Here is a 27781-nt window from a genome sequence, read left to right as displayed (position 1 = left end):
ATTTTGAAGATGACAACTTGTTACGTGTAGGAATCAATCCCCACGGAGGATGTTATTTCTGCAAGCTTCTTACAATGTCTCTCATCAAGGCCACAACTGCAGCCATACGGGACAGTCCCAGAGAGATCTTCAACCGCTATTTGTTTATATGCACCTGGACATGGAGCTTCTCAGGGGTGGCGAAAGGTTTTGACGAGGGTAAGTCACAGTATTTGACTACTGTTATTCTCAGAGAATACTTGCTAATGAATAAATTTCGTAGGTAATATTGCATCTGTAGTCACCATGGCCGTCTTCAAAACCAGATTTGGGATCGATGGCCAGTCCGAGAGCGAGTACTCAAATACCAAAGGCTGGATCGTGGCTATCGCAACGGCTGGTGCTGTTTTTGGTTGCTTGGCTTGCGTAAACCTTACTGAGAAGTTGGGCCGCAAACGAACGATGCAGATCTTTACATTGATTTATGTTGCTGGCATTCTCGGGCAGACTTTCTGTTCTGGAAATATGGCGGGACTTTATATTTCTAGAATCATCGCTGGTATGGGTATTGGTGCTACAACTGTGCTGCCTCCAGTGTACATCTCCGAGGTGAGGATGAGGTCTCCTATGAAGAACGATGACCGCAAAGATTGACTCGCGTTGTAGATTGCACCTCGATCGATCCGCGGTCTTTTGACTCTACAGTACACATGTTGTCAGCAACTTGGCGTTGTATTCGGCTTCTTCTTCAATTACGGCATCACGAAACACTACGCAGGGAACCAAATCCAATGGCAATTACCGACTGCCCTTCAAGTTGCACCGGCGATTGTCTGGGGCCTGGGAACATTCTTCACGCCCGAGTCTCCCCGTTTTCTGCTCTCTTGTGGAAAACCAACAGAGGCTCTCAAGGTCCTCTGTGACTTCCGTTGTCTGCCAGCCGATCATCCATATGTTGACGATGAGTTTCGCGCGATGCAAGCACAGTTGGAACACGAATTGGAGATTGTGTCAGGCGCTTCGGTTTTCGATCTTGCTAAAGAGACGTGGAGCGATATGCCAAATAGACGACGATTTGTATTGATGTTTCTAGCGCATTTGTTTTCTCAGTGGAGCGGAGCCAATGCCATGTAAGTGCAACGACCCCTACAGCGACAATACCCCTCTGACTTATGGCCCGTTTCAGCACGCAGTACAGTCCGTCCATCTTTGGGTATCTGGGAATACAGGGTGAAGAGGGTCGTCTTCTTGCTACCGGAGTCTATGCCATTGTCAAGTTTGTTTCAGTCTTAATATTCTCGGTCTTCGTTATCGACTTCATCGGCAGAAGGCGATCTCTTCTCACCGGAATCTGTCTCCAAATTACCACGCTTCTTTTCGTTGGTATTTACCTCAAGATCACCAATGGACGTGACCCAGAAGACATTTCTGCAGATCCAACAGCGCGACGAGCAAGCGAAGCTGCCATCGCGGCCATTTACTTGCATGCAATCGCATGGTCTATAGGATGGTTTTCCATCCCATACCTCGTCAGCGCAGAAGTTTTCCCCATTAGAATCAGATCTCTGTGCGTATCTGTTCTCATGGCCTTTCACTGGGCCTTCTACTTTGGCTGCTCGCGAGCTATGCCATCCCTTCTGGCCGCTACAGAACGCTATGGCGCGTTCATATTCTTTGCGAGCATCTGTTCTGTCTCACTCGTGTACGTTTATCTTGCCATGCCGGAAACCTCTGGGAGATCCTTAGAGTCAATGGAGAACCTGTTCAACCGGCCTTGGTACACCGTCTACAAGGTTGCGTATCCAAAGGCTGAAGATCTTGCAGCTCGCCCGGTGGTGAGACAAGACAATGACAAAGGGGAAGGAGGGAAAGAAGAAGAGAATGGTGCGTCTATGCACCTGGCTTAAGACTTGATTGCCTATTATAGTATAGATTCTATGAGCGACAGTTTGGTTTCTGAAGCTCTCGGGATGACTTGACGTGTACGCTGCCCTGTCTTGCTGAACTTGCCTTCAAGTCTTGGCACAGACACCTTTGAGACGGTAATAGCTGTTTTGTTTGAGCTTCGAATCTGTGTACCAAATAATCAGAAAGTCCAGAAAATTTGGTGTTTGAGAGGACCCGGCCTCGCCTGTGTTCGTAAAAGTCTTTTTGGGTAATGACTCTGTTCGGGAATCTTACCCGAATTTTCTGCCTTGTCATTCTTTCTGACAAGGAAAGTCTGAGCTTAGGGGGTAAGGTGGGATACTTTGGGGATCTCTGAGTCTAAAAGCATTGGGCGCCAGGCGTCTTATCAAGATCTATGCCCTACCTTCTTACCTTCCTAGTCCAGCAGTGACGCAACACAGGCTTTTGTCAAAAGTAACTTGAAAATAGAAGATGGAACGATCGGAGCTAAATAACCACAGATCGACCGAGGACTTTCCGCGGCTCTGCGGCTTGCTCCGGACTGTCGCGACACTGACGGAATTGGAATCCTACGCTGCCCAGAGCTCGTCCGAGACTAGATGTGACGGACTTTGGCTTTGTCCATTCCTGCCTTAGCATAGGGCGGAGCCAGCGGCTTTATTCGTCCCACACATTGCACTGCCTATCTTTTTTAGCCATCATCGCGATGATGCTCTTGATCATATAAGCCCATCGCATCCTGGACGGGTGCCGACGGACTCCATGTCTGAGCTCCAAACCTTGTAGACCGGACGACTCCAGCTGTTCCCCCGTGGCCCCTGCTTCCTCTTGTACGCCAACCTGAGTGGCTAGGACATATTCCCAAAGCAACCGTAGAACACGCATCACGCGTCAGTCTGGTTTCAAACCCCGTATACGATCAGCTACAGCTGACCAATATCGCTGGTCGGTCAAGTTGGGGGATTCCGACGATCGTTGGCAGAGTCGGCAAACTCCTGCTGCCTGGTCGTATAAAGTCAACGTGTCTTGTGTTCACGCTGAGTTGATGAGTAGTTAGTGGTGTCAATGAACTTGTGTCACTGTTAGTAAGATGGACATTTTGAAGACGAATCCTGTTTATCTCGGTGGTGCGCTCGTATGCATCGCACTGGCTGCGGTACGTTTCCAACTCACCGGGCTTCTCACTGATGTATCTAAAAGTACCTACCACTGACAAATGGCTTGCTAGTACGTCTATGCCGGGCTCACAAACCCGTTGTCGAATATTCCTGGGCCATGGTACACCAGGTTCACAACACTGCCATCGACATTCAAGGTCATCACAGCACACCACCCCGATTGGATCCACGATCTACACGCCAAGTACGGGCCGGTGGTGCGGTACAGTCCACACGAGGTCGATATTTCTGATCCACCAACATGCCAGCGGATTCACAGCGTGAAGACCGGATTCTTCAAGTCGCCATTCTACTCACTTCTCATCACGGATTCCTCTAGCGTGTTCAACGAGATACGCCCAGAGATCCACCGCAAGTACAAGCGTTTGTTGTCGAATCCCATGTCAGAGACTGGCTTGAAGACGTTCCTCCCTCGCATCGACAGTAAGGTCCGCTTGGCTATTGAGCGCATCCGTGACGAAAACAAGGTTCGAGGTGCAGCCGACATTGCGAAGTGGTTTATGTTCCTCTCGTTTGATGTTATCGGTGATCTAGCCTTTGGAGAGTCCTTCGGCAATTTGGAAAGCGGCAAGGTATGTGGCATCCTCTTCAAAGTTCCGACGAGACATTTGGGGCTTGCACTAAAACCCATGGTTTCGAGTAGAAGAACCGATCTGTCAACGACTTCGTCAGTCTCGGTTTCGTCGGCGGATTACGGTCCATGTTCCCCACAATCGCCCAAATCTCTCTCTACCTTCCGATTCCAGTCTTCAAAGAAGCCACCGCAATCCAATACCGTACTTTTGACTACGCTCAGGGTGCCCTAGACCGCCACGCTAAGCGCGTCGAAGAGACTGGATCAGATCCCCACCCGACAGTCTTCTCCAAGCTCTACAACGCCGGCGAAGAAGAGACCTGGAACCCGATCGAGATCCGCGACAACGCGCAGGTCTTCATCGTGGGTGGCAGCGACACGACCGCCAACTCGATGATCTACCTCGTCTGGGCAGTGTGCAAGATTCCCGAGATCAAAGCCAAGCTCATGAAAGAGCTGGATGCTCTTCCGGACAACTACACATACGATCAGTTGAAGGAGCTGACGTATGTGAACTGGATTGTAAATGAGACACTACGGCTTTACACCGCTCTGCCGTGTGGGCTTCCAAGAATTGTACCCCCTGGCGGCGCGGAGCTTGCGGGACAATTTATTCCCGAAGGATTCACTGTTACAACGCAGGCGTACAGTCTTCACCGGGACGAACATGCATTCCCTGACCCCTATAGATTCTATCCCGAGAGGTGGGAGAATACCACGCAGGAGATGAAGGATTGCACCATGCCCTTTGGCGGTGGTGCCCGAAGTAAGCACTACTCCGAACCACGGCAGCTCTCGCCGTTGAGAAAACGTTTTGCTGACAGCGAGAAACAGCTTGCTTGGGAAGGCATTTGGCTCGTATAGAGCTCCGGCTCATCACTGCCAGGTTTTTCAAGGCTTTCCCGAAAGCAGTTGTGTCCAATCTCGAAGGCATGTGCGACAAGGATATGGAGCCAGCGTTGCATTTCCTGATGGTTCCCAGCGGTCATCGATGCTTGATTAAGCTCGATGGCTAATTGTACATTGGACTGTTGGCATAGAGAAGAACATGAGGGACATCATGAGTTCTTTGGATACGTCAAATTGTACCGTGAGCCTCATTTTCGCGAACCAGTGTGGAACCAAGTCGGTTGGACAGGACTTGGAAGGGCAGAAGCGGGGCAGAAGCTGAACCAGCTGGCTTCGGGACCCCTTGCGGAAGCAGAAAAGATCCGGCAGGCTGCATATCTCAGCCTGCTTACGTGGGACGATGACTGACCGTATGGAGACTTCAGAGCTTCAATCAAGCTGAGCTGACACTCCTGTACTGTGATGTTCTTCTCGGAAGCCAAGGCATTTAGTCCGGCGGGGAATTCGGATGCGTGAGTAAACTTTCCCATGTCATACCGCGTTGTGGAACTGGGGTACGGACCGCTAAAGATGGATGTGCACATATCGAGGTACTTTCCCTATGAAAATGAAATCAATTGACTGGAAGTACATGATCCTACACAGCCTAGCCATTGGGAACTAAAGCCCGCACGTTATCTCCTCTAGTAGGGGAGGTCTCAGCTAATTCCATAGATGACAAAGACACAGCTGAGCTGCAGCAACCCGCGGGCGATACGGAGCGGGGCTCAAGGGCGCCGTGCCCCGCCATCGGCTGCAAGGACCCCACTACCCCGCTGCGGCCCCCTTGCGGCGGAATGGTTCGACCGCGCCCTATGACTTCATGCTGAGCCGCCCGTGGTTCAGACTTCCTATGTAAGCCTCGACTAGCACACACCTCTTCACCGCCACATCCATATCATACGCTTGTGCCCTCCTCAAAGCCTCAATTGACTGCCCCTGAGCTCAATCCATCTCATTGACACCCCATACACCGAAGCAATGGCCGAAACACCAAGCGCAAAGCGTCAAAAGTCCTCCAAGGACGTCTCCTACGAACTCATCTACTGGCCAGGCCTCCCCGGCCGCGGCGAACACGTTCGTCTCCTCCTCGAGGAGGCCGGCGCTGAATACACCGATACCGCACAGATCGAAGACGGCGTCAAGAGCGTTCTGGCTCAGATCGACGACAAGAACCTGGGCGACGAACACAACCCGCCTCCCTTGGCGCCTCCCATCCTGAAGCATGGAGACCTCCTCATCAGCCAGACGCCTAACATCCTGCTCTACCTCGGACCACGCCTCGGCCTCGCACCCAAGATCGCAGAGGGTGACGACGGCATCTACATTGTCAACGGTCTTGCACTGACTGCGCTGGACGGACTCAGCAACGAGGCTCACGACACGCACCACCCCATCGCGACGGGGCTGTACTACGAGGACCAGAAGGAGGAGAGTAAACTCAAGGCGAAGGACTACATCGCCAATCGGTTGCCCAAGTTCTTTGGGTACTTTGAGCGGGTGCTCAAGAGCAAGGCCAGCGGCGAAGGTCCATGGCTTTACGGAGGCTCTTTGACATACGCTGACTTGGTGCTCTTCCAGGTAAGATATCACTTCCGAAGCGCTGTGGTTCTAAGGATGCTAATTCGATCAGTGTATCGATGGTCTCAAGTTCGCGTTCCCCAATGCTCTGAAGCGAATCGAGGCTACTGGCGACTACAAGGGTCTTTTTGCGCTCTATGAGGCCGTCAAGGAGCGGCCCAAGATCAAAGAATACCTCGCTAGCGACCGTAGACAAAAATATTCGCAGGGCATTTACCGTCACTATCCTGAATTGGATGAAGAGTGACAGTGAGACTGGTGTCATCTAGAAAGGTTCACTGCCCGAACATATGTTAGGATGGACGAGTTGCAATAAAAGTCATATGTTCAAGCTCAAATAGCCGTATATGTTTCATTCAACATATGGCATTGTTTTCCCAATCATCCCATTCTCGGTAGCCCGTTCGCTCTTGCCGTCTATTGCGATCTCATACCATTTTGAAAGTTCACCCAGTTGTTTGTTGTTCTGCTTTAGAACACACCACAATTCCTCGCGTCTTCACAGCCTTTGGACCCCGCCTCATCTTTTTCCCCACACCACCTCAATCTCTTGACCCTTTATTCTATTGCCACCCCGAATGCTTTTTGATTATCCCAATCGCATCACCAAAGCATACACATACTTAGTGGTCTTGAATTTTGAGAGCGATATCGGAAGATCACGTTACTCAGTCATTTTCAAGCCGCCCAGCATGAGCGATCAACAGAATCCCGCACCTCTCAAGGATCCATCGAATAAGGAGTCGACTCTCAACGCTCCTGGCAACCAAAATCCATCGATTGCCAGGCTCGCGAGGTCTTGGGGCCCTTACACACCTCCCGACATGAGCTACTACGCTCTAGAGGTGAGTATCCTTAGCAGTCTGTTTATTATTTGTCATTGCCGCCTTAATATCAAACCACTGACTGATCTTAATGGTTTTGATAGCACGATGACCCAGTCTTGCTGGAGAATATCAAGATGCTCAAAGAACTCACGTCTGAGTGCGACGAAGATCCTACCGACCTCCTCGACGTTGTGATGAGAGTTCCACCTAGGCTGAGCAAGTCGATTGTTTACCTGACGGTTGGGCTCCTTCAACACCAAAAGCTGGTCGAAAATTTACTCATGGTGACCGAGCTGCGTGCTGAGAATGATGCTGGGCCCATCAGAAACACAAAGAACGGCCAGAACGTGAAGAAGGTGAAGAAGACAAAGACAAAGACTAGAAAGTTGGCCGACATCAATGAGGACAACGAGGACGATGAGAATGGTGGTTCCATGGCTCCCAAGGGTCTAGAGAAGAATGGCCAGAAGAACGAAACAAAGGACAACATGAGCAAAGCTTTTGGCCCCGCCGAGAGCAATACTGTGGCCAACACCAATCATCTGGCGGTACCCAAGAGCAAAAGGAAGAAGGCGAAGAAGCAGAAGGCCGGCAACGCCATTGGGATTGCTGAGAGTAATTCACAGCTCAACACCGACCAGCGAGCAGCCTCCTTGAATACGAAGGCCACGGCAAAGCATAAGAGTAGCGGAGGCTCTAGGACTATTGAGAGTAACGCTGGAGCAATCACCAAAAAATCGACAGTCTCTAAGGGCAAGAAAGTCAAGGCAAAGGCGAACATTGACAACAATTCCAAGACCGTGAAGAACCACCCAGGAGCCAATATCAAACAGCAAGCAATACCCAAGAACAAGAATAAGATGGCTAAGACCAACAAGAAAGACAGTGCCGCGGAAACCCATGAGCAAGCTAAGAAGACGCAGCCCAAGAGTGCCCCAGAGTCGTCAAACGCGCAGAACAACAATAAGGTCGAGAGTTCCCCCAAGCCCGACGAGGGTGAGAAGAAGGCAAATGTCAGCGAGACAATCGATGGCGGATTCTTCTCCGTCCTTGAGATCGAGTGCATGAAGAAAATTCAGGGTCGCATTGAACGCGGGATCAGAGATTGCCAGGAAGTGTGGACTGTGGTGCAACAAATGGAGGAGGCGGCAGAGTCGGAGTGGGCCAAAGCCAGAAAGATGCAAACCCAAGAACAGGCGGAGTGCTCCGCTAAGGGCGGTTAGTCTTTACTCCAAAGGATCCCATTGAATCTGACCTCAATGTCACTTGTCAGGAGAGCGGAATTTGGATGAGGAGAATGACACAGTCTGGGTGAACAGCCTGAGAGGGGACGAGGTGAACTCCAGGCTCAGGAATCGTAGGCAAGACTTGGCAGCTCTTGATCTATATATCCTTCACCAGTCATCCTTATAGAAACTGCAGCAGTGTGCTCATTCATCAATGAACGTGAAATGCGAAGTATGGTGTGAGAAGATGAACCTCTTTATCTGGATTAGGCAAGGAACTCTTGATCAAAAAAGCACTGGCTATATTCACATTAATTGAGTAAGAACTGGAGATGCTGGTGAGAATTCCATCGCGGACACAACTTGAACGACTGTGTGGTCGAAAATAAACAAAACGATACTGAGGCAGGCGCACCCCTTTCGCACCTGCACCTGGGGCGAAGAATATTTTCCCAAATCTCACTTTTCAGCTTTCTCTCGCCTTTCTCCCTCAAGATAAGGTACTCACTCCATTCAACACACTCTCCTTACTCCCACGCCACAAACAGAGGGCGATATTCCATCATTCTCTCACTCTTGGCCACTTTGGCATCACAGACAATCGCCCAAAATCACACTCAAGACAAATCAAAGCCATGTCTGACTCTACTTCGAACTCTTCTTTGGATTCTGCTTCGGACTCGGTCTCGGAGTCTGCCTCTGACAGCGACGGTCCTCAGTTGCCATTCCGCAGCAGCCGCAGCGCCGCGAGACGCAGACGTAGAGCCCGTCAGGTATGCCCTTCCCAATCCTCATCCTTTCCCTGCCTCGCTGTATCTCCAGAGGTACAGTGTGAAGTTGGCTCAAAGGAAAAATAAAAAAAGATCATTCCCACTCACCTCGGTCTCACAGATGCAAGAACGGCGTCTCTATGAAGCCGATCTTCCTGATCATGACGATGATGACTCTGATGACGGCTATGCAAGCGAGTCTTCGGTGCAGTGGGCTACGACCCTTTACGCCACTCCCGAGCAGCTGAGAAACCTGCCTCCTCTTCCTCTCAATAACTCGAACTACGTGGCCGACAATGCTTCGATCTCTCATCCCGTCAACCCTGTCCCGGACTCTCCTATCCTTACAGAGTCTACATCGGAAGATTCTGAGACTGGCCTTAGCAACGCTGTCTTCGATGATTCTGACATCGATGAGGCTGCTTCCGACATCTCTGAGGATAGTCTCGCCGATGTCGTCCCCGATCCCCGTGTTCTCGAAGCGATTGCCTCTGCGGGTTCTGAGCGAAACCCCATCGTGATCAAGAGCGCTCGCATCATCACCAGAATGAGAGCCAGAATTGCGGAGAACCCTGCCACCGCCATTCAAGAGCGCCGAAATGCCATTGAGACCATCGGCGAGATCTTTCCGTTGCGCCTACTGACTTATGGTGGTGGCTTTTTCACTCCGTTCCAGCCCCTTGGCGTGTGGCATGAAGACATCCTTCTTAGCGACATAAACGCCTCATTGGCACTGGAGCTGGCTTTCAGCCGTCTGGTCGAGTGGTCCGATACCGTCAGGGCCCTCAGGGATCTAACGCGACAACTCACTGAAGAGGTCAGTGACGAGGAGTACATCACTGCCGAGGAGTTCCTCACTGACGAGGAAGACTAGTTGGGTCGAATTAATCAGGAGCTACATGGTGTTCGAGAGATGTTGGAGGGTCGACACCATGTGCATTCGACACCTTTGCTTACACAGTCCGAGTTGAGCGACATTAACAACACTGTCCTTAGCCCTCGCGAGCTGCGCATCGAGATCGTCGAGTTCGTAGCCAGGGAAGTGGGCTTCATTGTTGCCTCGACTTACATCAACCGCTACCACCTATACCTCCTGGAGACCCTCTCCTATCGCCCCCATCTTATCATCGCGACGCTGTGTTGGGCAACTGCATTGGCTTTGTTGTTCTACTTGTTCTTTGCTGTGAGATTCTGAATGATCTCCTAAGAGGAGGTCTGGATGGTCCATAGGGGTTATCGGGAGGCACGTTCGGAATTAGAAAGCCACCTGGCTTTGTGAGTTATCGCTGTTTGGAAGGTAGTCTTCCCATGGAGGACTTCTCATCATGATCATTAGTGCCAGAGGTAGCTTAGGGCAAATGTTACACAAGAGCTACCCACAGACCACATCTCACTCATTCCGACCATGTGTGGGCAGAGCATAATCCGAGACGTAAGGCCTTGCAGGACTCTATTAGAATAGCTCACGTGCCATGTCGAATGTTGAGAAAGCATAGTTCTCAACTCGGCTGCAACACTTTATGTTTGACCTTTTCAGACCGCGCCAGCCATCAGAGACAGAGGTTCAAATGAGGGGTGAGAAGGATTCAAGGCCTGACGACTATAATACGGGCAATTCCGATTGACAATACTGGATAAGGGATGTTTAGAATGGGCATATGAGGTTTTGAGGAAAGCTCATCAGCTGGACGCAACACGTAGGTGTTCGTAGCAAATTCAGTCCATCCGCAAACCACCCATGACTCGCGGCACCGGTGTCGGGATCATAAAGCACCGCCACCTTGGGATCCGTATATTTTTTGTTTTTTCTCAGGGGCGTGCTCCAGCTTTTCGGCCCAGTGGTGCCCAGCCGGGGCCCGATGAATAAGGGGGTTTTCTCCACAAGCTTCCCCAACATCGTTACCCTGGCGTGCAGGCGGAGAAAGGCAATTGCCCCAAGATGAGTTGGAGAAGCTCTAGAACTGCCAATGTCTCTCAATAAACGGTCACATGAGGCAAGTTAAAATTGGAATTCCAGCCACGAGCTCTGTTGCGTCGGTGACAATACGAGAAGAGACCCTGAATAGCAGGGCTCAGTTGCCAATAGCTCGGATATAACAAGGGTTTTGGGGAATTAGAGGTTGCGTGCTAAATTTAGGTAGGTGAGTCTTTGAGAGAGGGCGGATTTCCTTCCGTTAGGCGTTGATGATTGTCTCTTGAAGTCGCTTTCCGGTGCGAATACAGCTTTCGCCCAGGCTGAGGCTGGAATGCTTAGACTTGATTCCGTCTCCCCCGTGCCTTTTGATTGGTCTCCAGAGACTTCCAAGCATTCAAGCCACAGATGTCTCGTTTCTCCATGTTGCTAAAGTGCTAAACTGTTGAGGTCAGTGATAGTGGCAAGGTGTGCTTTGGTAGCTCCACCTCTAATCCCAGTTTATCAGGCCGGACCAGTCCAAAAACGTCACCGGGCCCAGTTTATCAAAAATCAGACTGTCTGTCACTCTCTCATTAAAAACTTGCGGTCAGGACTCAGGAGGCAGCGGTGTGTTCTTGATCACTTCAACTTTCAACCTCAAGCTCACTCACCCCTTTGCCTCATAATTCGCTCTCGCCATCTCATCAATCACCTCCTGAATTACTCGCGCGTACCCATTATCTACTTTTAATCCTAAGATGCCTCACAGCACGGAGAGCCTCAAGCTCACCAGCAACAACCTGTCCTCAATCTCCTCTCAGGAAGGCAAGCAGACCGTAAAGGTCCCCACGTACGACCGCACCGTCGTCAAGGAGGGCATCGTCCACGTCGGAGTCGGCGGCTTCCACAGAGCTCACTTGGCTGTCTACATCGACCGCCTCCTCCAGAAGCACGATGAGCGCGACTGGGCCATTTGCGGCGTCGGCCTCCGGCCCAACGACGCCGCCATGCGCGACGTCCTGAGCGCCCAGGACCACCTCTACACACTCATCGAGCGCTCCGCAAAGGGCAGCAACGCCAGCGTCATTGGCAGCATCAACTCGTTCCTCTTCGCGCCCGACGACCGCGAGGCCGTTATCGCCAAGATGGCCCACCCGGACACCAAGATTGTGTCCCTGACCATCACTGAGAGCGGCTACTACTACAACGAGAACACGCACCAGCTGCAATCGGAGCACCCCGACATCCAGCACGACCTGGCCAACGAGGACCAGCCCATCAGCATCTTTGGCTTCCTCTACGCCGCGCTGGCTAGGCGTCACGCCAACGGCCAGAAGCCCTTCACCGTCCTCTCCTGCGACAACATGCAGAAGAACGGCTCTATCACCCGCTCCATGCTCGAGTCCTTCGCCCGCCTCAAGAACCCAGAGATCGCCGCGTGGATCGCCGAGAAGGGCGGCTTCCCTAACGCCATGGTCGACCGCATCACCCCCAGTACCTCCCAGAACGACATCAAGTCGCTCGCAGAGGTCTTTGGCATCGAGGACGGCTGGCCCGTCGTCACCGAGCCCTTTATGCAGTGGGTCGTCGAGGACAAGTTCTGCGACGGCCGCCCGCCCTTTGAGAAGGTCGGCGTCCAGATCGTCGAGGGCGTGCACGAGGTCGAGCAGTTCGAGAAGCACAAGCTCCGCCTCCTCAACGCCTCGCACTCCGCCATGGCCTACCCCGGCCAGCTCGCCGGCTTCAAGTACGTCCACGAGGTCATGGAGCACCCCATCTACCGCAAGTTCGTCTGGCAGATGATGCAGGAGGAGGTCAAGCCCCTGCTTCCCGAGATCCCCGGCGTCGACATTGACGAGTACTGCAACACCCTCATGGAGCGCTTCTCCAACCCCACCATCATGGATCAGATCCCCCGCGTCGCCCTCGGCGCCTCGGGCAAGATCCCACAGTTCATCATGCCCTCCATTGCCGAGCAGATCTGGACCACGGGCCCCTTCCGCCGCCTGTGCTTCGTCGCCGGCGCCTGGTTCCGCTACATCAACGGTGTCGACGACGAGGGCAAGACCTTCACTGTCGACGACCCGATGCGCGAGGAGCTCCAGGCCTTGGCAAAGGCCGGCGGCAACGACCCGCGCCAGCTGCTCAGCGTCAAGATTCTCTTCGGTGACGACTTGCGCGGCGACCAGCGATTCATTGATGAGGTCACCAAGGCCATGGAGCTCATCGCCAAGGATGGCGTGATGGCCACCATTCCCAAGTATGTTGATTAAAGCGAATCAATACTGGGAAGTGTAAAAGTGTTTGTCGACTTGTGCTGGTACAAGCAGCCTTTTATGTTATAATGAGTAAAGCAAGGATAAAAATGGGTACTTGAAGCGGTCATGAGAATTTATAGATATAGATATAGATATTTATAGAGACATTTTGTGTTTTGATTTTGTACAAAACGAGGCCATCCCGTGCGTTTGATGTCAGTTGCAAAAGAATTTGACTCTGACACGAATACGAAAGGTGGAGGTGCAGTGCGCAAACGACCAGGAGAGGGATCTAATGCTTTTCAACTGCCAACATGTCTCCCACCAGCCTCAGATATTCTTAGAGCTCTTTAATGCATCGAACAAACCACTTGCCTCCCTCACCTACCTGGCAGACTTTTGTTATCCCTATCAACCCCTCTTTTTGGACTCGACAAAGCAAGGCAAGGGAGTAAAAGTTTCGAGAGGGAGCGGGCAACCCCTTCACTCGATATTCAGAAAAATGAGGTCATGGAACAAGACAAAGGGAAAGCTTCTCCCTAGAACGTCAACAATCTGTACTGCAGGCTGTTTTCGTTGACCTAGCTCCTTGTTGGCTCGAGCTGTGCGATGGCCTCAATCCGCCCCAAGGGCTTTCTCGACTGGCTTTAGAAATTCGAAGACGATGAGGGTGCTATCCAATAGCTACAAATAGGCCTCGGCTGCCAGTGATCTGGACTTTTTCTTTTTCTGGTCATCGACTCATCAACACCCAGAAAGTCCATCAAGTCCGCCTTTGCCTAAAGACCTATTCATATCACAGCTTCGGCACAGCTTTCAGAGTCGTCCGTCTGCGATTGAAGCAACTTGCAAGGTCTTTTTCCACGATCCTCGCCAGTAAGTCACTGAATTCTTCCATGGTGCCACTCATGTTCAGCCTCCATCTCAAGTTGCTAAGTACTAACGAATTGCAGTCTTCAGATGACCGATCAACTTCCCATCATGGAAATCAAGTGGAATCTCACTGTGGGCGAGAGAGTGAGTTACTACTTACATCCGATTCTACCTTTACTCTGCTGACCTGAGGAATCTGGAAAGTATGTGAGACTCGACGCCGCCGGTGCCAGCTTGAGTATCTTGGAAGAGGCGCAGAAGACCGTGACCCCCGAGAAAGTCGAGCAGATCGCCGACGAACTCACCACGGAGGAGCAAAAGGAAAAGGTATTTGAGGGCATCCATTGTATAGCAGCTACCGATACCGATACCTATTCGTTTGTCTTTGAGACCTTGGTCGACATGTACCTGATGTCTTACAAGCTCAATGAGGACCAGAAAAAGGCGATTGAAAGTCTGGTTAGCGAGGTTAAGGAGTTGCGTGGGCAGATAGAGAGGCAGCGCATCAGGTTATGCCGCGCGGAGCGATTGGCCATGCTAAGAAGCAAAGGGGAGGATCCTTATGGGTGTTAGAGGTCACTGTTTTCTCTACCTTGGGGTACATGTACTTTTCAAGTGGAGAGTTGAAGTCATGATTCACCTCGGTACGTACCTGTGGTAATTGACACAATGCCCCATCCCGAGATCCAAGGCTGGTTCGACTCGTATCAACAAACGTACTTCCAAAACATTCCCCGAAATCGAAATCGAAAACTTCTTTGAGTGCTGACATCTGAGTGACAAGTCTACAATCCCTGTCCTTAGGTACGCCGGCACCTTACTGTAACGCAAGTTTAGGTCCCCGGACCATAGTCCCGCACCCGGCATTTTCACATCTGAGTTGCCTCGCTTGATTACCAGTCGTTCGTTCCTCGCGAGTTTTAGCTACGCCATGGCTGCTCCTACGGCGGCGTTCCTCGCAAGTACCGATCTGTCGTCCAGCTTCCCTCTCTGACCACAGTTGCGCCTGGGTCACGATCATGAAGCTTGCTCCTTACGCTTTACCAAAATTTCAAAGGTGCCTTTATCGTTGTTGCCAACTATCATCCGGCGGTCAAATATCTTAGGTACGCAAGAGTCACCAAGAAAACAAAACACCAGGTTGGAAGATAGCCGACGACCCACCTGATAACCAACGAAGATAGCGTCAACGAATAGGGTGAGAAGCAAACAACCCACAAAAGTTCGCGCCGCCGCTTGATTTTGCTTCGTGAAACCAAGTAATGCCAAGACCTGTCTTTGGGAAATTCTCCATGGATCATAGACCTTTGAGCATCGTTTACCACATATACTGATCTGCGAGAGGCGAATAAGAAGCTTCCACCATATCCTGGCAAGGTGGTGTACAGGCTTAGCACCGCTCCTCGTTGATGCTCAAGACTATGTTCAGATATCTCCACCCGACTTTCCGGCTTTCTATCCGCCATCAAAGTAGTAGCTACTAGCCCAAGGACATATGCTTTCCCATGAAGTGCTCTAAATGCTATAAATTGAGTGCTGGCCTTGAGCTCGATGTTGTTTTCTATCTGCTCGCCGACTTGTCAACCTTTTGGCACACCATTCCACTTGCGCTCGAATCCCCTTAGACAACATCTTCAGAGCCCTTCTATCCAGTCTTTTCTAGAAAAGGTTTTGACCGTTCCGAACTAGAGAGTCTTCAGTCTTGCCGTTGTCCTTCAACTTCCAAACACCTAATCGACCATCCATCTCCAAAGCTGACGTTCCACGTCTCTACCATAGTGGCGTCGAACACCTCTGGGCATGGAATAGCCGTAAGTAGTCTTCATTGGCTCGCACACCTTCCATCAGTTCGTGCAACCTCGGCCGAAAATCTTACAGTCAGCTGGATTTGACTTACGAGTGCCACCCGAGAAAGTATCATCAAGGCGCGCCAGGAATACCGCGTATGTGCAGACGCTGCTTTGACATTGGAGTGTCTTACAGGTGTATTAGACCTTGACTAATGATCACAAAGTCATCTATCCTCACGATGAAACCGCCACATCTAGCCGACATAGGGTGCCTATCCTCGAAGCCGAGAGTAAGTGCGCAGTCTTGGGGAAAATGTCCTTGGAGCAAACATGACCTGAACTAACAAAATCCACCGAGTTTGATGTTTTCAACTTGCTCCGATCGTTTGGCTGGAATAAATCAATTGTTGAAAGCTACAAAGGGTGGCGTCATCCACATGAAGCGATCATCGCGAGTAACACATAGTTGAGCTAGAAAAGTGTGGAGGTGATCACGGATATCGTCGGTTATTGCACATTGAGGAATACTGTGGGCGCACATTGCCACTGTTGTGGCGCTCAATCCCTTCCTATGTTTAGCATTATCCACATGTTCGAGCTCGTACGGCAGCTGGACCACGACTTTCACAACGAGCTACAAGAGACTCGCGCGTTGCTTAAGACCGAGGTGACCGGCGCTGAGTTCATGGATCAGGAAGATAGTGATTAAGGGAATGGCCATTGCCTTGTTGTTCCTCGCTGATGCGGCTTTCAGGTCTTGCATACTGGTTGACTCTAGGCACCCCAGACGAAGTACACATTTGGTTTTGCAGTCGGATTAGGAATGATGATTGATGAGTGAGCATCATTATCGATAGCACTACAACCGAGGAATGTATTCTATTGTTTCTTATTGAGCCAGTAACACCAATCAGTCCTACCACCGCAAATCTTGTTCGACCTCATACCTCGCAACTCCTCGTAACTTGGTGCGATTAGAACCTGCAGTGGAACCTCATATCACGTTTAGGAAGGGAGTTCGGGAGGCGGGGACAGCCCGGAGTACCTAGCCTTCTCGGATGTGGCAGCTCGACAGCCGCCGAACCATGTGGGCACTGGTCGTTCCTTCCCGGCCGAAATTCAACTTCACCTGCTCCTGCCCACCTACCATGTCCATCTCTCCAGCTGGGTATTTGCCTGGGTATCTCTCATTGTGTGATCCCGTCACCTGATTCGATACGTACTTGGTCCAGAAAATTCAGTGAGTCTCGAAATTGTATTTTCTCGAGCCTAGAGCCAATAATGCCCTCTTTTCGCCCCACCCACCGCGATCACTTTGTTGATGTCCCAGCGTCAGTTGAACTGCCCTTTTGATGTTCCATTCAGAAAAAACAGCATCAAGTCAGCAGAATGGTTGGCCACATGGCCTTGTACGTGTGATTTCACAAAGCAGCCTTTGTGCCTGTTTCCCCATATCCCTTCAAATATCTCCCTGCTGCAAACACAACAGATAAGCCTCGACGCAATGTTCCACATCAGAATGGCCACCGCCTTTGAAGCTCCTCAACCACCTCTCAGACGCATTCTGTCATTGTCCAAAGGGACACAGTCAAGGCCGTCAGGGTCCACCGGCTGAGTAGCTTGATGCAGACCGCTGACGCACCATTTCAAACTCATCGTCACTTTGAGCAGGTCCAACTCGAATCCCGTCACAACCTCTTTGAGATGTAAGTCTTCCATAAGTGACAAGTCCATAGAAACCTAGGTTTTGTTAGCAAAAATACTTGTGGGCTGTTATGGAGGTGCTCGAACCAGGTCCGAAATCTGCACACCTTGCTGAGCAGCCTGCCTATTGTTGGCGTTAAGGGCATCTCTCATGCGACCGAGTAGTTGTTCAGCTTCATCTTCCACCTTCTTAAAGGTTTCTTGTTCCTGATCGCTCGTGGTCGACTTGGTTTCGATGGCTGAGCGGACGCTCTCGAGCCTTTCGGAGATCGTACTGGACTGAGATTGAATGGCAAAGATCACCTGCATGCGGTCCCAGATCTTTTCCATCTCCTGCGGCGGTAACAGTCAGCTTTCCAAGATTCATGACCTGAGATGTGTGCTGCGAGGGCCAACTATACCGCTTCTCCTCCCATGATGACCGTCATCTTTCTGCCATTCTCGTCGGTGGCCACTTGTTTCTTGGGCCTGTCCTGTTTGCCGCCCTGATTACCCAACTGCTCAGTGGTCTCTTGATGGATCTTTCTGGCCTTCGTCCCCTTTCTCTGCTTCTTTCTAGATACGTTCTTCTTTTTGGCCATTGTGAGGGATTTGGCTGGTCGATATGGGGGCAGATTCGTGTGGTTGGTGAAGGCTACTATCTGTATAAAGAGTTTTGGGGATGAAGATTGGCCTGTGTTGAAGATAAATGTGGAGGGTACCGTTTGACAGTATTTGGACAGGTTGGGAATGCGGAGGGTAAAGAGGGTAAGCTAAAGTGTTGGTTCAGAAAGGTTGCGGGTGGAGGCAGATTCTGTGCAAACGGCCACGCGCCCACGTCGCGCGACGTGTCGTGCCTGTCAGGCACCAACCACAACGTTTGAGTCTCCAAACTCAGATGGGAAGCGACTGAGGGACACCGTCGAGTCGACCAATTCTGAACATGGCTCAGAGAGGGATTGTACATGTATCAGTTGGTAATGTAATTCTTGGCAGGCTGGAGTACTTCCTCATGTGGAAGCTACAAATCTCACTTATCTCCGCTCACCAGAACAAGCGCACCACGCCGAACGCCAAACAGCCAGGCAACTTCTACACGAGAAACTTTGACTACCTGGATGAGTCCAGTAGGCCGTTGATACCTTAGTTGGGTTATACGCTGGACTACCTTTGGTTAAGGACGTGCCCCTGCTTTCCACCACACTTGCGCCAATCTGGTGTCGGACCCCGGTCCGGCCCGCTGGAAGTGTCTTCCGGTGGTCCCCATTGGCCTGCAAGCCCGCTGCACTGCCTCCTCACCATCCCTCTCTGCCAACCACATTCGTCCGGTGACATTCCCAGACCTGTGGCGTTTTTGACCGTTGATTGCGGCTTAAAAGTACTTTGACAACGCGCCTTTCCAAATAGTACATACCGAAGAGCATTGCCTTTGGCTTCGTCTTTGTGGATAGCAATCTTGCTTACGCCCCAAATAGAGTGGAAGTGTAAGATGGAGGCACCACCTTGGGTGTGCCGTAGACTCTTTGTAGACAAGCAGGACAACATGATCTCAGGTGTCCTCGGTTTGGAACTGGGCTGGGCTCCAACGAATCACCCTTAATGAGGGCTTTCGTCGTTCGAGGAAGTTTGGTAGGAAAGCTGATCTTGTTGCATTTTCTCATCACATTTAGGATATTCGACACACAGTCGGGAATGCTAGGCTGACTGTAACCTTGGAATTGCCGTCTCTGATTACCCTATCCTTGAATCCCAATACTGAAGCCGGTGATCCACCAGGTAGCCCAATCCTTCACCTTCTCAATCCCAAAGACTAAAGACTTTGGTCTTGAAAGCATATCTAGACTTTGCCAAGAGCGCATGACCGACCGTAAGCTAGAAGGATCTCACATATGGTACACATAAGTTGTGTTCGGCTGGGTACGCGTCTCAAAGGCCTCAAGCTCCTCCTGAATAACATCACGGGCCAGACCCTCCATGTTCTCTCCAAAGTCCTCTTCGATCTCGGCCTTCACATCCTTGTACAGATCGGTCTTCATAGCGTCCTTGACCTTGGTAACCTCGGCAGCAACGGTAACGGGGACCAACGCCTCGATCTGAGAAAGCATCCACTGAGAGTCATCGCCGGTCTTCTTCTTGATGGCATCATCCATCTGCTTGGAAAGCTGATTCTTGAAGTAGAAGTCGAGAGCGTCCTGCAAGTTGGCGACGACACACTCTTGAATGATAGGAACAGCACCTCGAATAGCAGGGAGCATGTGCTCCTCAGTCTTGGCCGCAAGAGTGGTGCCAATGGCTCGTTGGGCGTCGTGCACAATCTTAGAGACATCGTTCTTGATCTCTCCCTTCATGGTGTCTTTGAGCTGGTCCAGGGCATCTTGCGTGAGAGCGACCTTGATTCTGTTGAAGACCTCTTCTTTGATCTCATTCTTCAGCTCATTGTTGACTTCGTTCTGGATCTCCTTAAGCTCGGCAATGACACTGCCCTTCACGTCCTCCATGATGTCGTACTTTAGCTGGCTAACCATCTCAAGTCTCATCTCGCGCTTGACATCCTGCTTGACCTTGAACGTGATGTCGCGCTTGAGGATATGCTTCAGCTCCTCTCTGAGCTCATAGTAGAGGCGGCCCTTGATGTCGCCGGTGAGCTCCTGAGCGAGCTCCTGGATGAGACGCTCTTCGATTGAGCTCTTGAATTCTCCGTCGACTCTTGCCTGAAGCTCCTTCTTGAGCTCGTTCTTGAGTTCATGCATGATGTGAGCCATGAAAGCAGCGGTGTTGTCGCTGGGGAGCACCTGATCAAAGACAGGCGTCTCCTTTGACGGGCTGACGGAACGGTGGAACAAGGGGGAGTTACGATTGACAGAGGTGTCCCCAAGGGAAGAGATGTCGGACAGAATTGAACGCTCAGACTTGATGCCCTTCGAGCCAGACAAGGCGTCCTTGGACGCTCTATGCATATGTCCCCAGCAGCAATCGTCAACAGTGTCCTTAGTAGGGCTGACGTTGTTAGTGCCCTCGATATTGTTGGTATATTCAGTCGTCATAGCGCTGCCGGTGCAGCCAGAAGCGGCAGGGCGGTGAACGTGGTGCTCGTTTGCCATGAGCTCAATCGGCTCACGATTCAAGGCCTGGACGATGTGCTTCTTGTTGTCGGCCTCCATGTTAATGTGCTGCTGCTTCTCATTCTCAAAGGCTTCCTGAGCCGCAGCAATCTTCTTGTTGGTTTCGTCGAGACTGGCATTCAAGGCGGCTCTCTCCATCATGAGCTCCTACAGATCCATGGTCAGTATTGTAATCAACGGCGCTCATCAATCACATCGTAGATTCATCACTGTCAAAAAAACCAGCGTGAGAACTCACCTCGATGAGGTCGATAGATTTGACCGTCTTAGGAACGAGTTGCATCTTCGCGAACTGGTACACCTGCAATGATCAGCAAAATGAATCAAAATTGGTGCGCAAAGAAATTCTTACTTTTGGTACGCGTTATCTTGTGATACTTGTTGAGCTTTTGTTTTGGGGGATGCTTGAATGTGAAGATCGCAAGGTAAAATGAATTACTGTGCGAAGTGCGAGCGGAAGCGTGTGTATGAGAGGGGAAGAGTGAGGCAATGCGCGGGTGAGAGAAAATAGAGGATGCGGCTGGTAGAACGCGAGGTTGTTTTGATAGCGCGTTGGGAGGCCGTCTCATAGATTCCTGAGTGGGAAGGCGCGATTGAGGGAGGAGCTAGGCTTGGAGGTTGAGGCAGGTGCCAGCCATCAAACCCAGACTCACCTCACCTTCACCGTTATCCTCACCTTGGCCTTAGGTGAGAAGCATTCCAGGCACTCCAGCTTACAGACAAGATGCCTGAGGTATTTCTCTCTGTCTAGCTACCGGACGAAGAAAGGAACTTGTCAACTGCCATATAATGGAAGACGGAACGGGGCGGCTTCTTATCGAGCTCTCAACAGCATTAATCCGGGTTGTAGCAAAGTCTCTTTACGCCGTGTTGCCTGTATGAACCACCCACTTGATGGAAAAGATTCATCGAACTCAAGTTTGGCCGGATATAAATACAAATGATGAATGGCGTGTCATCCTAATGGTCCCATAGACCCCTTCCTCGTCCGGGAAGCCATGAAACTTTTGCTGTTCCTCATCGCTTTGAGCCCTCAACCAACATCTTATATCTTCAAGCATGCTGCTTACTGTTGTATCTCTCATTCAGATCGGGTATGAAGACCTTTCCGCCCCCCCCCCCCCCTGGTGTCGAGTCTTATTTCGTCTTGGGTCATCTTTGTTACGTTCCAAAGTTTCCTTCATCCAGCTTCTGGCCTTACATCTGAATTTGTTCGAACAACTACCTCTGTCTGTCTCGGAGAGACGATTCCCCGGTCCCGTTGTTGAGCATTGGTAGTTTGCGGGTGTCGGAGTGATTTGCAATCGGTACATGGAAGTGAGATCTCGCTTCCCAACTTGGGCTCATTCATAGAACCACCCGTATAATCTGCCTTTAAGCCGCTTCTGATGTGTTGTTTTTATTCGGCTGAATTTTGTTTTCCTTTCTTGGCATACAATTTCCGCAGTAATCCATCTTCGGGGTCCTCGGGATCCTCGGGGTCTTCATACTTGCGCTGTCGCTTGAGTCCCGTTGCGACTTATATTTGCTATTGAAAGCAGAGATAGTGTCTGTAGTGAAGGCAATATTCTCTTGCGCCTTCTTTGTTCACAATCACCCTCATGAATCTCACGTATCATTTGTCGCCCACGGTCAGTATTAGAGATCTCAGCTTGCAGCCGGCGGTGGTCGCCATTTTGAGCACGATTCCTGCCGTCAATGAGCTCCCCCAAGTTAGAATCGTTTGACATCTATCTTGCAAGCTCCGTTTTATTCAAGCAAGCTTTTTGAGAGTGCCTATAAGACCAGAACCACAGCCATAATGCGAAAGGATTTCTGCAACGGTCCTCCTCATAACAGCGAGAAATTTGACGGACAGGGGTGGTTTGTAGGGGGCCACCTGCACATTGAACGTCACATCGACAGTGGTTTGAGCCCTTATTTACCTCCCGTGAGTCCCGTCCTTGCTTCACAATTGACAATCCCGATTATTAGGAGCCTGGACCGTTTTGGCCGCCGAGAATAACTCCAGCGCTTCGAGTCAATGAGTTTTGGAGTCCTCCGCGCGCGCAGTTTTGCTGACGTGAACTTAGAGTTTAGGGCTTTATTCATGCTCGTATTGAAAGCGCTCTTTTGACGTCTCATAATTAGCGAGAACGAGGACGCAACCAAAGGAGAGACTTGGCCTGAGTAGTCATCCTGGCAGATTGCCCCCTATAGAAAACAGAGTGCCCTAACCGGGCCCACCAACTTACTTGCTGGTCCGGGTACTTGAACCATTTGAATTGAAGGACCTGACTCAGCGGGAAGGAGAAGCTTAAGAGCGCGGTCAGGGCGTCTCTGACTTAGGTTGCTGCCAAGAACATGGGGGCTGAACTTATGTAGGGGGGGAGGTCCAACCGTCCAAAGAGCCTGGACCTGATTAGCATCGGAAAGGGACGAAACACTTAATCAAAAACCAACAGTGAGGGCCAACTTTTACTCCTGAATTACACTCATTCTGACGGAAACAGCTCGGTGGCCTTCCCATGTGCTCACCCTGTCGCCATGTTTTCCCATCCTCGACGCTAATATGAACATAGCCGCAGAGTTTTGCGTCGCCCGAGCCCGACATTGCACGTATCGGAGTGCTCTCGATAGGCGCAGAGGATTCTAATCAGGGCGTACGCGCAGATGAACTCCCCGAAACACCAGTGTTGATCCCGTTGTCGTGTTCGTACTCTTCAATCCACACAATGACTCGTGCGAGAACAGACTCAACGCCCCTGAGCAATGTTGAATAACCCGTCCCAAGCTCATCAACCGCTTCGATTGTTGGAACTTGAGATTCCCCTTCGCGCCGTAGTCGAGTGAAGTTAAGCACCTGCAAGACCCGGTTGTACAAGGTCATGAGTTCTTCCTTCTTCTTCAGGAGCAACTGGTAGTCTTCCGCAGTCTTGGGTTGTTCCTCAACTTCGCGAGTGTCCAGATGTTCAAGTGCGACTGACACAATTTTTGTCACGGCCGCGATGTCTTGTGCGTTTATGCCCTCAGATGTGGGGATGCTCGTTGGCGGGTTATCGTTGCCCTGATGGTACGTCAACGGTTTTGCTGGCCTTTTTGGCAACTAACTTGCCCTGGGCCGATTGGAAGGAGACGTACATCGACTGAGCCGGCCATCATCAAATGTTTGGTGTTCGACTATTTGTACGACATGAGTGTATGAGCTTGCTTGGTTCGCGAAGCGCGAAGCGGGAAGCGGAGGATTCAATGTGTCTGATCGGTTGCAGTCGGATTATTGTGAGATTAAGGCAGCGTTAGAGATGCTGGAAGTAGGAAGATGGGGACCTGTGGGAAGATAAGGTAAGCGACTTTGACAACAGATAGGGAGAGTGAGATCAACGACCAGGTAGGTAACAACCGTGGGAAATCCGAAGCGCTCAGCAAGGAAAGTGCTCTTTGACGCCCTTTTCTTATGTTGGAACCATGTTACTGACCCATGCTCTTTCCGCTGGGCAGATTCTATCAACTCCAAGACATGTCAAATCTGCAAAAGGGCAGAGTCTTTCATTCAAAGTACAACGGCGGTAAGGCTGAAGTACTCCTCAGGCCTGAGCATGAATGAAGGAAGGCAATTCTGTCAGGGATCTGACTCAGCTGTCACCAGGTTGACCCAGGTTGCCTCCCGCCAGACCAACTGCTTAATTACAAGCCATGTCCCATACTAGTGTCACATATAGCATCGTCCTGTGGTTCTGTTGGTATTTCATCGCATTTATCCTCGCGGGTTCATCTCGAGCCACGCGTGCTAAAACTCAGTCACCTCCTATCGTCGATTCGTTGCTGGGCTCTTCCGGCCAAGTGTCCCATCCAGAACTCCGATCCGCCACAGCCAGAACGCGAGGCCAAAGAGATTCACTCAGAGCATGCTCAACAACAAATTGACGCGCGTCATATTCTCGATGAGGGCAATTTGAACACGGTCGAAAGCGGCCTGGAGTGTCTCTCCCATATTACCGGCCCGGATGACTTCCATCTCAATCTTGAGTACTGCCTTTCGCTGGGCCTTGTAAACTGCTAGTCCTCTCGTGTACTTGACGCGCTTGCGGCGACGCCATCTCTTGGTAAGGTAGGCATCAATGTCGAGGTCGATCATACAGTCTCCGACCTCGTCATGAGCTGCGACGAGAGCCTGAAAACACGAGACGATTAGCATGGCAGTCATGATCGATTGGGGGCCTTCAAGAGCGAACGTTGCTTACGTCGAGGAAGAGCTGCAATTGCCAGAGGACTACGGGGCTCTGGTTCTTCCACAACAACATCTCCTCTTCTGGCTTGTACGCGAGAAGAGGCTTCTCGGTCTCTTCGGAGGTGCCGTCTCTCTCGGATCCGTCTTCGACAGTTGCCTAGCGAGTAAATAACCGATTAGCAAAATTTCCGAGGCATCTGGTGAGTCCTGAGCTTACGCTGTGGGACGTCGCCATGGTTGTGGTTTGGTAAGTAGACGTCAATGTTGTTTTGATTGGAAACTTCTCGAGGGTGAAGGGATGCTTCTCGGACGAAGAAGAATTAGGCAGAGAAAGGGTTTCTCTACCTTGTCGATTAAGAAGATTATCCCACAGGCACCGTGGGCTCTAATGATGCCTCTGCCTCCCGCCGATGGAGCAAGGGGAGGCACGCCATCCGGGAGCCTCAGGTGACGAGCGCACCTGGAGATTCCATGTGTCCCATTCAGGCTATTTGTTGAGAGTTTGTAAGACTCATAATTCACAAACCATCCTGTGTGCGGGCGCCGTAGGCCACTTGTTTGAAGTGGGCGACGAGGCTCGAAATGGTCGGTCGACTTCTTTTGCCCTTTCTGGTGGAAGATTCGCTGTCGTTGCGTCCAAGCTAGGAGGTGTCGACGGGAAGAAAAGAGTCAGAGAGATCGAAAGTCCCGGTCTGGAGAGCCTGCCTCCAGCCGGCATCAACAGGGTGAAAAATCCCGTGAACTCGAAAACTAGATGGTTCGCGCGTTTGTTCTGATAAGAAGAACTGACGATTTCTTCGAGCATATTTTTATGCAGCACTGAACTGCTTAGATCATTCTTCTTTATAGCACTAATTGCTCCGATCAAATTCGTTTGTAGCACTTCATCGCTTTATTGGGATTGTGCCGTCCGAGGTAGATCGTCTGGTGTATGAGACGAGGAAGTCAAAGTTGCCGCGATTGTTTACCAGGTTGAGACGGTGATAGAGAAGGAAGGTAGCTAGGACAATGTGACGGATCAACTTCCGTCCCATTTGAGCTGCCTTACAGACAGGGAAGAAAGCTTCCTTTGTTGAGTGCCTCAGGCGGTGAGCCAGTGAGTGTTCACCTTGACACTTGTCTGTCACAACATAAAGGCAATAATCATGTTGTAGGACAAAGGAGCTCATGGGGCTGTTATTTGACTCGTATCTTTGACTGTAATCACGCGCCAGCAGACCTGATTTGTCTAGACGTACTTACAGCACACACTTCTAAGTATCAGGATCTTTGTAGTCGCCAACGCCTTGGTACACGTTGTGGTATGGCCACCTGCAATGTCTATGTTTGAAATCAACACCACTGTCACTGGTGCCATTCTTGTATCGGGTCCCCATGATGGTTTCTGGAGCCACTTCGCTCTCAACCCATCGAACCATCGCCATCAGCACGTTTTCCTCCAGCGCCAGACTGGCAGTGCTTGCTGACTGGTGGCTGATAAAGGTCGCCCCATTACCGCTGCCGCAGTGGGACATGCCAGAGATACGGAAAAATCGGTAGAATTCATCAAGAGCCTCTCAGTTCATGCCCATAGTTTGCGAGACATGTTCGTAATATCGAGGGGAATTCTCACTCGACAGAACGCCATCGGCTAAACCGTGCCAGTGGAGAAGCTTGCCACCGCGGTTCTGGAAAGCCGATAAATCACCATCCCAGGTATCGATGTTGAAGTGGTTGAGACCAGAAACAACGGTGTAGTTCTCCGGACGGAGGGTCATGGCTTCTCAGTTGGAGTCGTTGAAAATGGCATAACGATACCAATCCGACACGGGTGAGACTCCCCTGGAGAAGTAAGTGTCCACCGCTCCGGTAAACTCGGATCCAAGCTGCATCTTGGGGTAGACCAGGCTTCCGGCTGCATCCAGCACAGGTGAGTTAATGCTCTTGAGCGTCTCAAGTTGTGTACTCATAAGACAGCCAGTGCTTTGAGTTGCAGTGCACAAGAGGCCATCGGGTTTGTAGTTGCAGAGGTTAGGCGACTCCAAGATACCGTCTGCGACCCCATCAAGCTGATCGCACTGGTCAAGAATGTCTTGATGAATGATAGGCCACATGTCCAGAGGAATCAAGTTCGCAGACTCGGGCGTCCCAAGAAGAGGATAAAACTGAATAGCCCACGACGTCAAGTTGTTTCACGCAATAGCAGGCGCTCCAATAACGACACCATCGAACAGGTCAGGAAAGGACTGGACTGCCTTCAGCCCTTGGCGTCGGCCAGTTGGGCATCTTAGGTAGTAGCTCCTATCATGGGCTGCTCCGTAAAAGTCTTGAGTGATTTCCTTGCCAACAGCAACCCCATCCTGGATGGAGCGGTAGGCAAAGTCCTGAATGCCGTCGAGATTGTGGAGAAAGGGGGCTCCAGTGTACCCCTGATGTCCATTGTTGGTCGCACTGGTTTCAAAACCAAGAGAAACACCGTATTCGACGTCGTAGTATTGGATACAGCCGCCTAGTCCGCTGTCGCCTGTCACAAGGAACCTTCCAGACCAGTCCTCGGGTAGCCATGCCTCGAACCAGAACCCGGAACGGTTCGAGGTAGGGACATGAGCCGTAATGCGGCAAAGATTGACCGATACGGACTGAGTGAAGATGCCGCACGTGGCATCGGCTTCGGCGAGAGCGAGCTCTGTTCCGGACGTGATGTACTCTGACGTGAAACAGACACCACCAGCTGAAGACGTGAAGGACTCGCAGTGCTGCTGGAAGTCTGCCATGCCATTGACGAGTTCAACCAAGAGACCGGCGTGAGCTAACAAGCCTACAACGCTTGGTTTGACCATCGCTACGCCTGTTTGGTAAGGTGTAGCGAGTTTGAGACAGTGTGCCTTCAGCCGTAGTCGCGACTGGGCAGATGAAAAGGTTGAAAAAGTATGACGCCGAGTATGAAAATGAACCTACTCCATGGGAACTAAATATATCGTATCCTGATGAAGCAGAGCAGCTTTTATAGCCAATACCCGACCACTCACTTCAGGAGAGATGCA

General features: G+C 51.0%; 13 protein-coding genes across 13 annotated transcripts; 6 read left to right on the top strand and 7 right to left on the bottom strand.

Annotated features, from left to right (window-relative positions):
- Positions 1-74: 74 nt before the first annotated feature.
- CCOS01_01953 (uncharacterized protein) lies at positions 75-1886 on the top strand (the record flags this gene model as incomplete). Its single annotated transcript, XM_060450145.1, has 4 exons — positions 75-198; positions 263-588; positions 646-1109; positions 1166-1886. The coding sequence occupies 4 exons, from the start codon at positions 75-77 to the stop codon at positions 1884-1886; spliced, it is 1635 nt and encodes a 544-aa protein (XP_060318795.1).
- A 1091-nt stretch (positions 1887-2977) lies between these two features.
- On the top strand, positions 2978-4655 carry CCOS01_01952 (cytochrome P450; the record flags this gene model as incomplete). The annotated part of the gene is made up of 4 exons (XM_060450144.1): positions 2978-3043; positions 3116-3637; positions 3709-4405; positions 4474-4655. 4 exons carry the CDS (start codon positions 2978-2980, stop codon positions 4653-4655), a joined length of 1467 nt encoding a protein of 488 aa, XP_060318794.1.
- An 853-nt stretch (positions 4656-5508) lies between these two features.
- CCOS01_01951 (glutathione S-transferase) lies at positions 5509-6355 on the top strand (the record flags this gene model as incomplete). Its single annotated transcript, XM_060450143.1, has 2 exons — positions 5509-6108; positions 6161-6355. The coding sequence occupies 2 exons, from the start codon at positions 5509-5511 to the stop codon at positions 6353-6355; spliced, it is 795 nt and encodes a 264-aa protein (XP_060318793.1).
- A 445-nt stretch (positions 6356-6800) lies between these two features.
- On the top strand, positions 6801-8158 carry CCOS01_01950 (uncharacterized protein; the record flags this gene model as incomplete). Its single annotated transcript, XM_060450142.1, has 2 exons — positions 6801-6953; positions 7037-8158. 2 exons carry the CDS (start codon positions 6801-6803, stop codon positions 8156-8158), a joined length of 1275 nt encoding a protein of 424 aa, XP_060318792.1.
- A 638-nt stretch (positions 8159-8796) lies between these two features.
- Positions 8797-10126, top strand: CCOS01_01949 (uncharacterized protein; the record flags this gene model as incomplete). Its single annotated transcript, XM_060450141.1, has 3 exons — positions 8797-8934; positions 9053-9804; positions 9928-10126. 3 exons carry the CDS (start codon positions 8797-8799, stop codon positions 10124-10126), a joined length of 1089 nt encoding a protein of 362 aa, XP_060318791.1.
- Positions 10127-11583: 1457 nt separating this feature from the next.
- Positions 11584-14529, top strand: CCOS01_01948 (mannitol dehydrogenase domain-containing protein; the record flags this gene model as incomplete). The annotated part of the gene is made up of 3 exons (XM_060450140.1): positions 11584-13085; positions 14037-14100; positions 14161-14529. The coding sequence occupies 3 exons, from the start codon at positions 11584-11586 to the stop codon at positions 14527-14529; spliced, it is 1935 nt and encodes a 644-aa protein (XP_060318790.1).
- Positions 14530-17288: 2759 nt separating this feature from the next.
- CCOS01_01947 (uncharacterized protein) lies at positions 17289-18031 on the bottom strand (the record flags this gene model as incomplete). The annotated part of the gene is made up of 3 exons (XM_060450139.1): positions 17289-17486; positions 17538-17783; positions 17852-18031. 3 exons carry the CDS (start codon positions 18029-18031, stop codon positions 17289-17291), a joined length of 624 nt encoding a protein of 207 aa, XP_060318789.1.
- Positions 18032-19312: 1281 nt separating this feature from the next.
- On the bottom strand, positions 19313-20834 carry CCOS01_01946 (uncharacterized protein; the record flags this gene model as incomplete). Its single annotated transcript, XM_060450138.1, has 2 exons — positions 19313-20698; positions 20790-20834. 2 exons carry the CDS (start codon positions 20832-20834, stop codon positions 19313-19315), a joined length of 1431 nt encoding a protein of 476 aa, XP_060318788.1.
- A 2352-nt stretch (positions 20835-23186) lies between these two features.
- Positions 23187-23689, bottom strand: CCOS01_01945 (uncharacterized protein; the record flags this gene model as incomplete). Its single annotated transcript, XM_060450137.1, has 2 exons — positions 23187-23597; positions 23672-23689. The coding sequence occupies 2 exons, from the start codon at positions 23687-23689 to the stop codon at positions 23187-23189; spliced, it is 429 nt and encodes a 142-aa protein (XP_060318787.1).
- A 739-nt stretch (positions 23690-24428) lies between these two features.
- On the bottom strand, positions 24429-24993 carry CCOS01_01944 (uncharacterized protein; the record flags this gene model as incomplete). The annotated part of the gene is made up of 3 exons (XM_060450136.1): positions 24429-24701; positions 24772-24915; positions 24976-24993. The coding sequence occupies 3 exons, from the start codon at positions 24991-24993 to the stop codon at positions 24429-24431; spliced, it is 435 nt and encodes a 144-aa protein (XP_060318786.1).
- A 1018-nt stretch (positions 24994-26011) lies between these two features.
- Positions 26012-26515, bottom strand: CCOS01_01943 (tannase and feruloyl esterase; the record flags this gene model as incomplete). The annotated part of the gene is made up of 2 exons (XM_060450135.1): positions 26012-26313; positions 26371-26515. 2 exons carry the CDS (start codon positions 26513-26515, stop codon positions 26012-26014), a joined length of 447 nt encoding a protein of 148 aa, XP_060318785.1.
- Positions 26516-26521: 6 nt separating this feature from the next.
- CCOS01_01942 (tannase and feruloyl esterase) lies at positions 26522-26851 on the bottom strand (the record flags this gene model as incomplete). The annotated part of the gene is made up of 1 exon (XM_060450134.1): positions 26522-26851. One exon carries the CDS (start codon positions 26849-26851, stop codon positions 26522-26524), a length of 330 nt encoding a protein of 109 aa, XP_060318784.1.
- Positions 26852-26929: 78 nt separating this feature from the next.
- CCOS01_01941 (tannase and feruloyl esterase) lies at positions 26930-27577 on the bottom strand (the record flags this gene model as incomplete). Its single annotated transcript, XM_060450133.1, has 1 exon — positions 26930-27577. The coding sequence occupies one exon, from the start codon at positions 27575-27577 to the stop codon at positions 26930-26932; it is 648 nt and encodes a 215-aa protein (XP_060318783.1).
- Between the last annotated feature and the right edge of the window lie 204 nt (positions 27578-27781).

The sequence above is a fragment of the Colletotrichum costaricense genome, assembly GCF_030867565.1.
Source record: "Colletotrichum costaricense strain IMI 309622 chromosome Unknown Scaffold_2.1, whole genome shotgun sequence".
In the NCBI taxonomy this organism is placed as follows: domain Eukaryota; kingdom Fungi; phylum Ascomycota; class Sordariomycetes; order Glomerellales; family Glomerellaceae; genus Colletotrichum; species Colletotrichum costaricense.
This window is presented reverse-complemented; position numbering and strand designations above follow the sequence as displayed.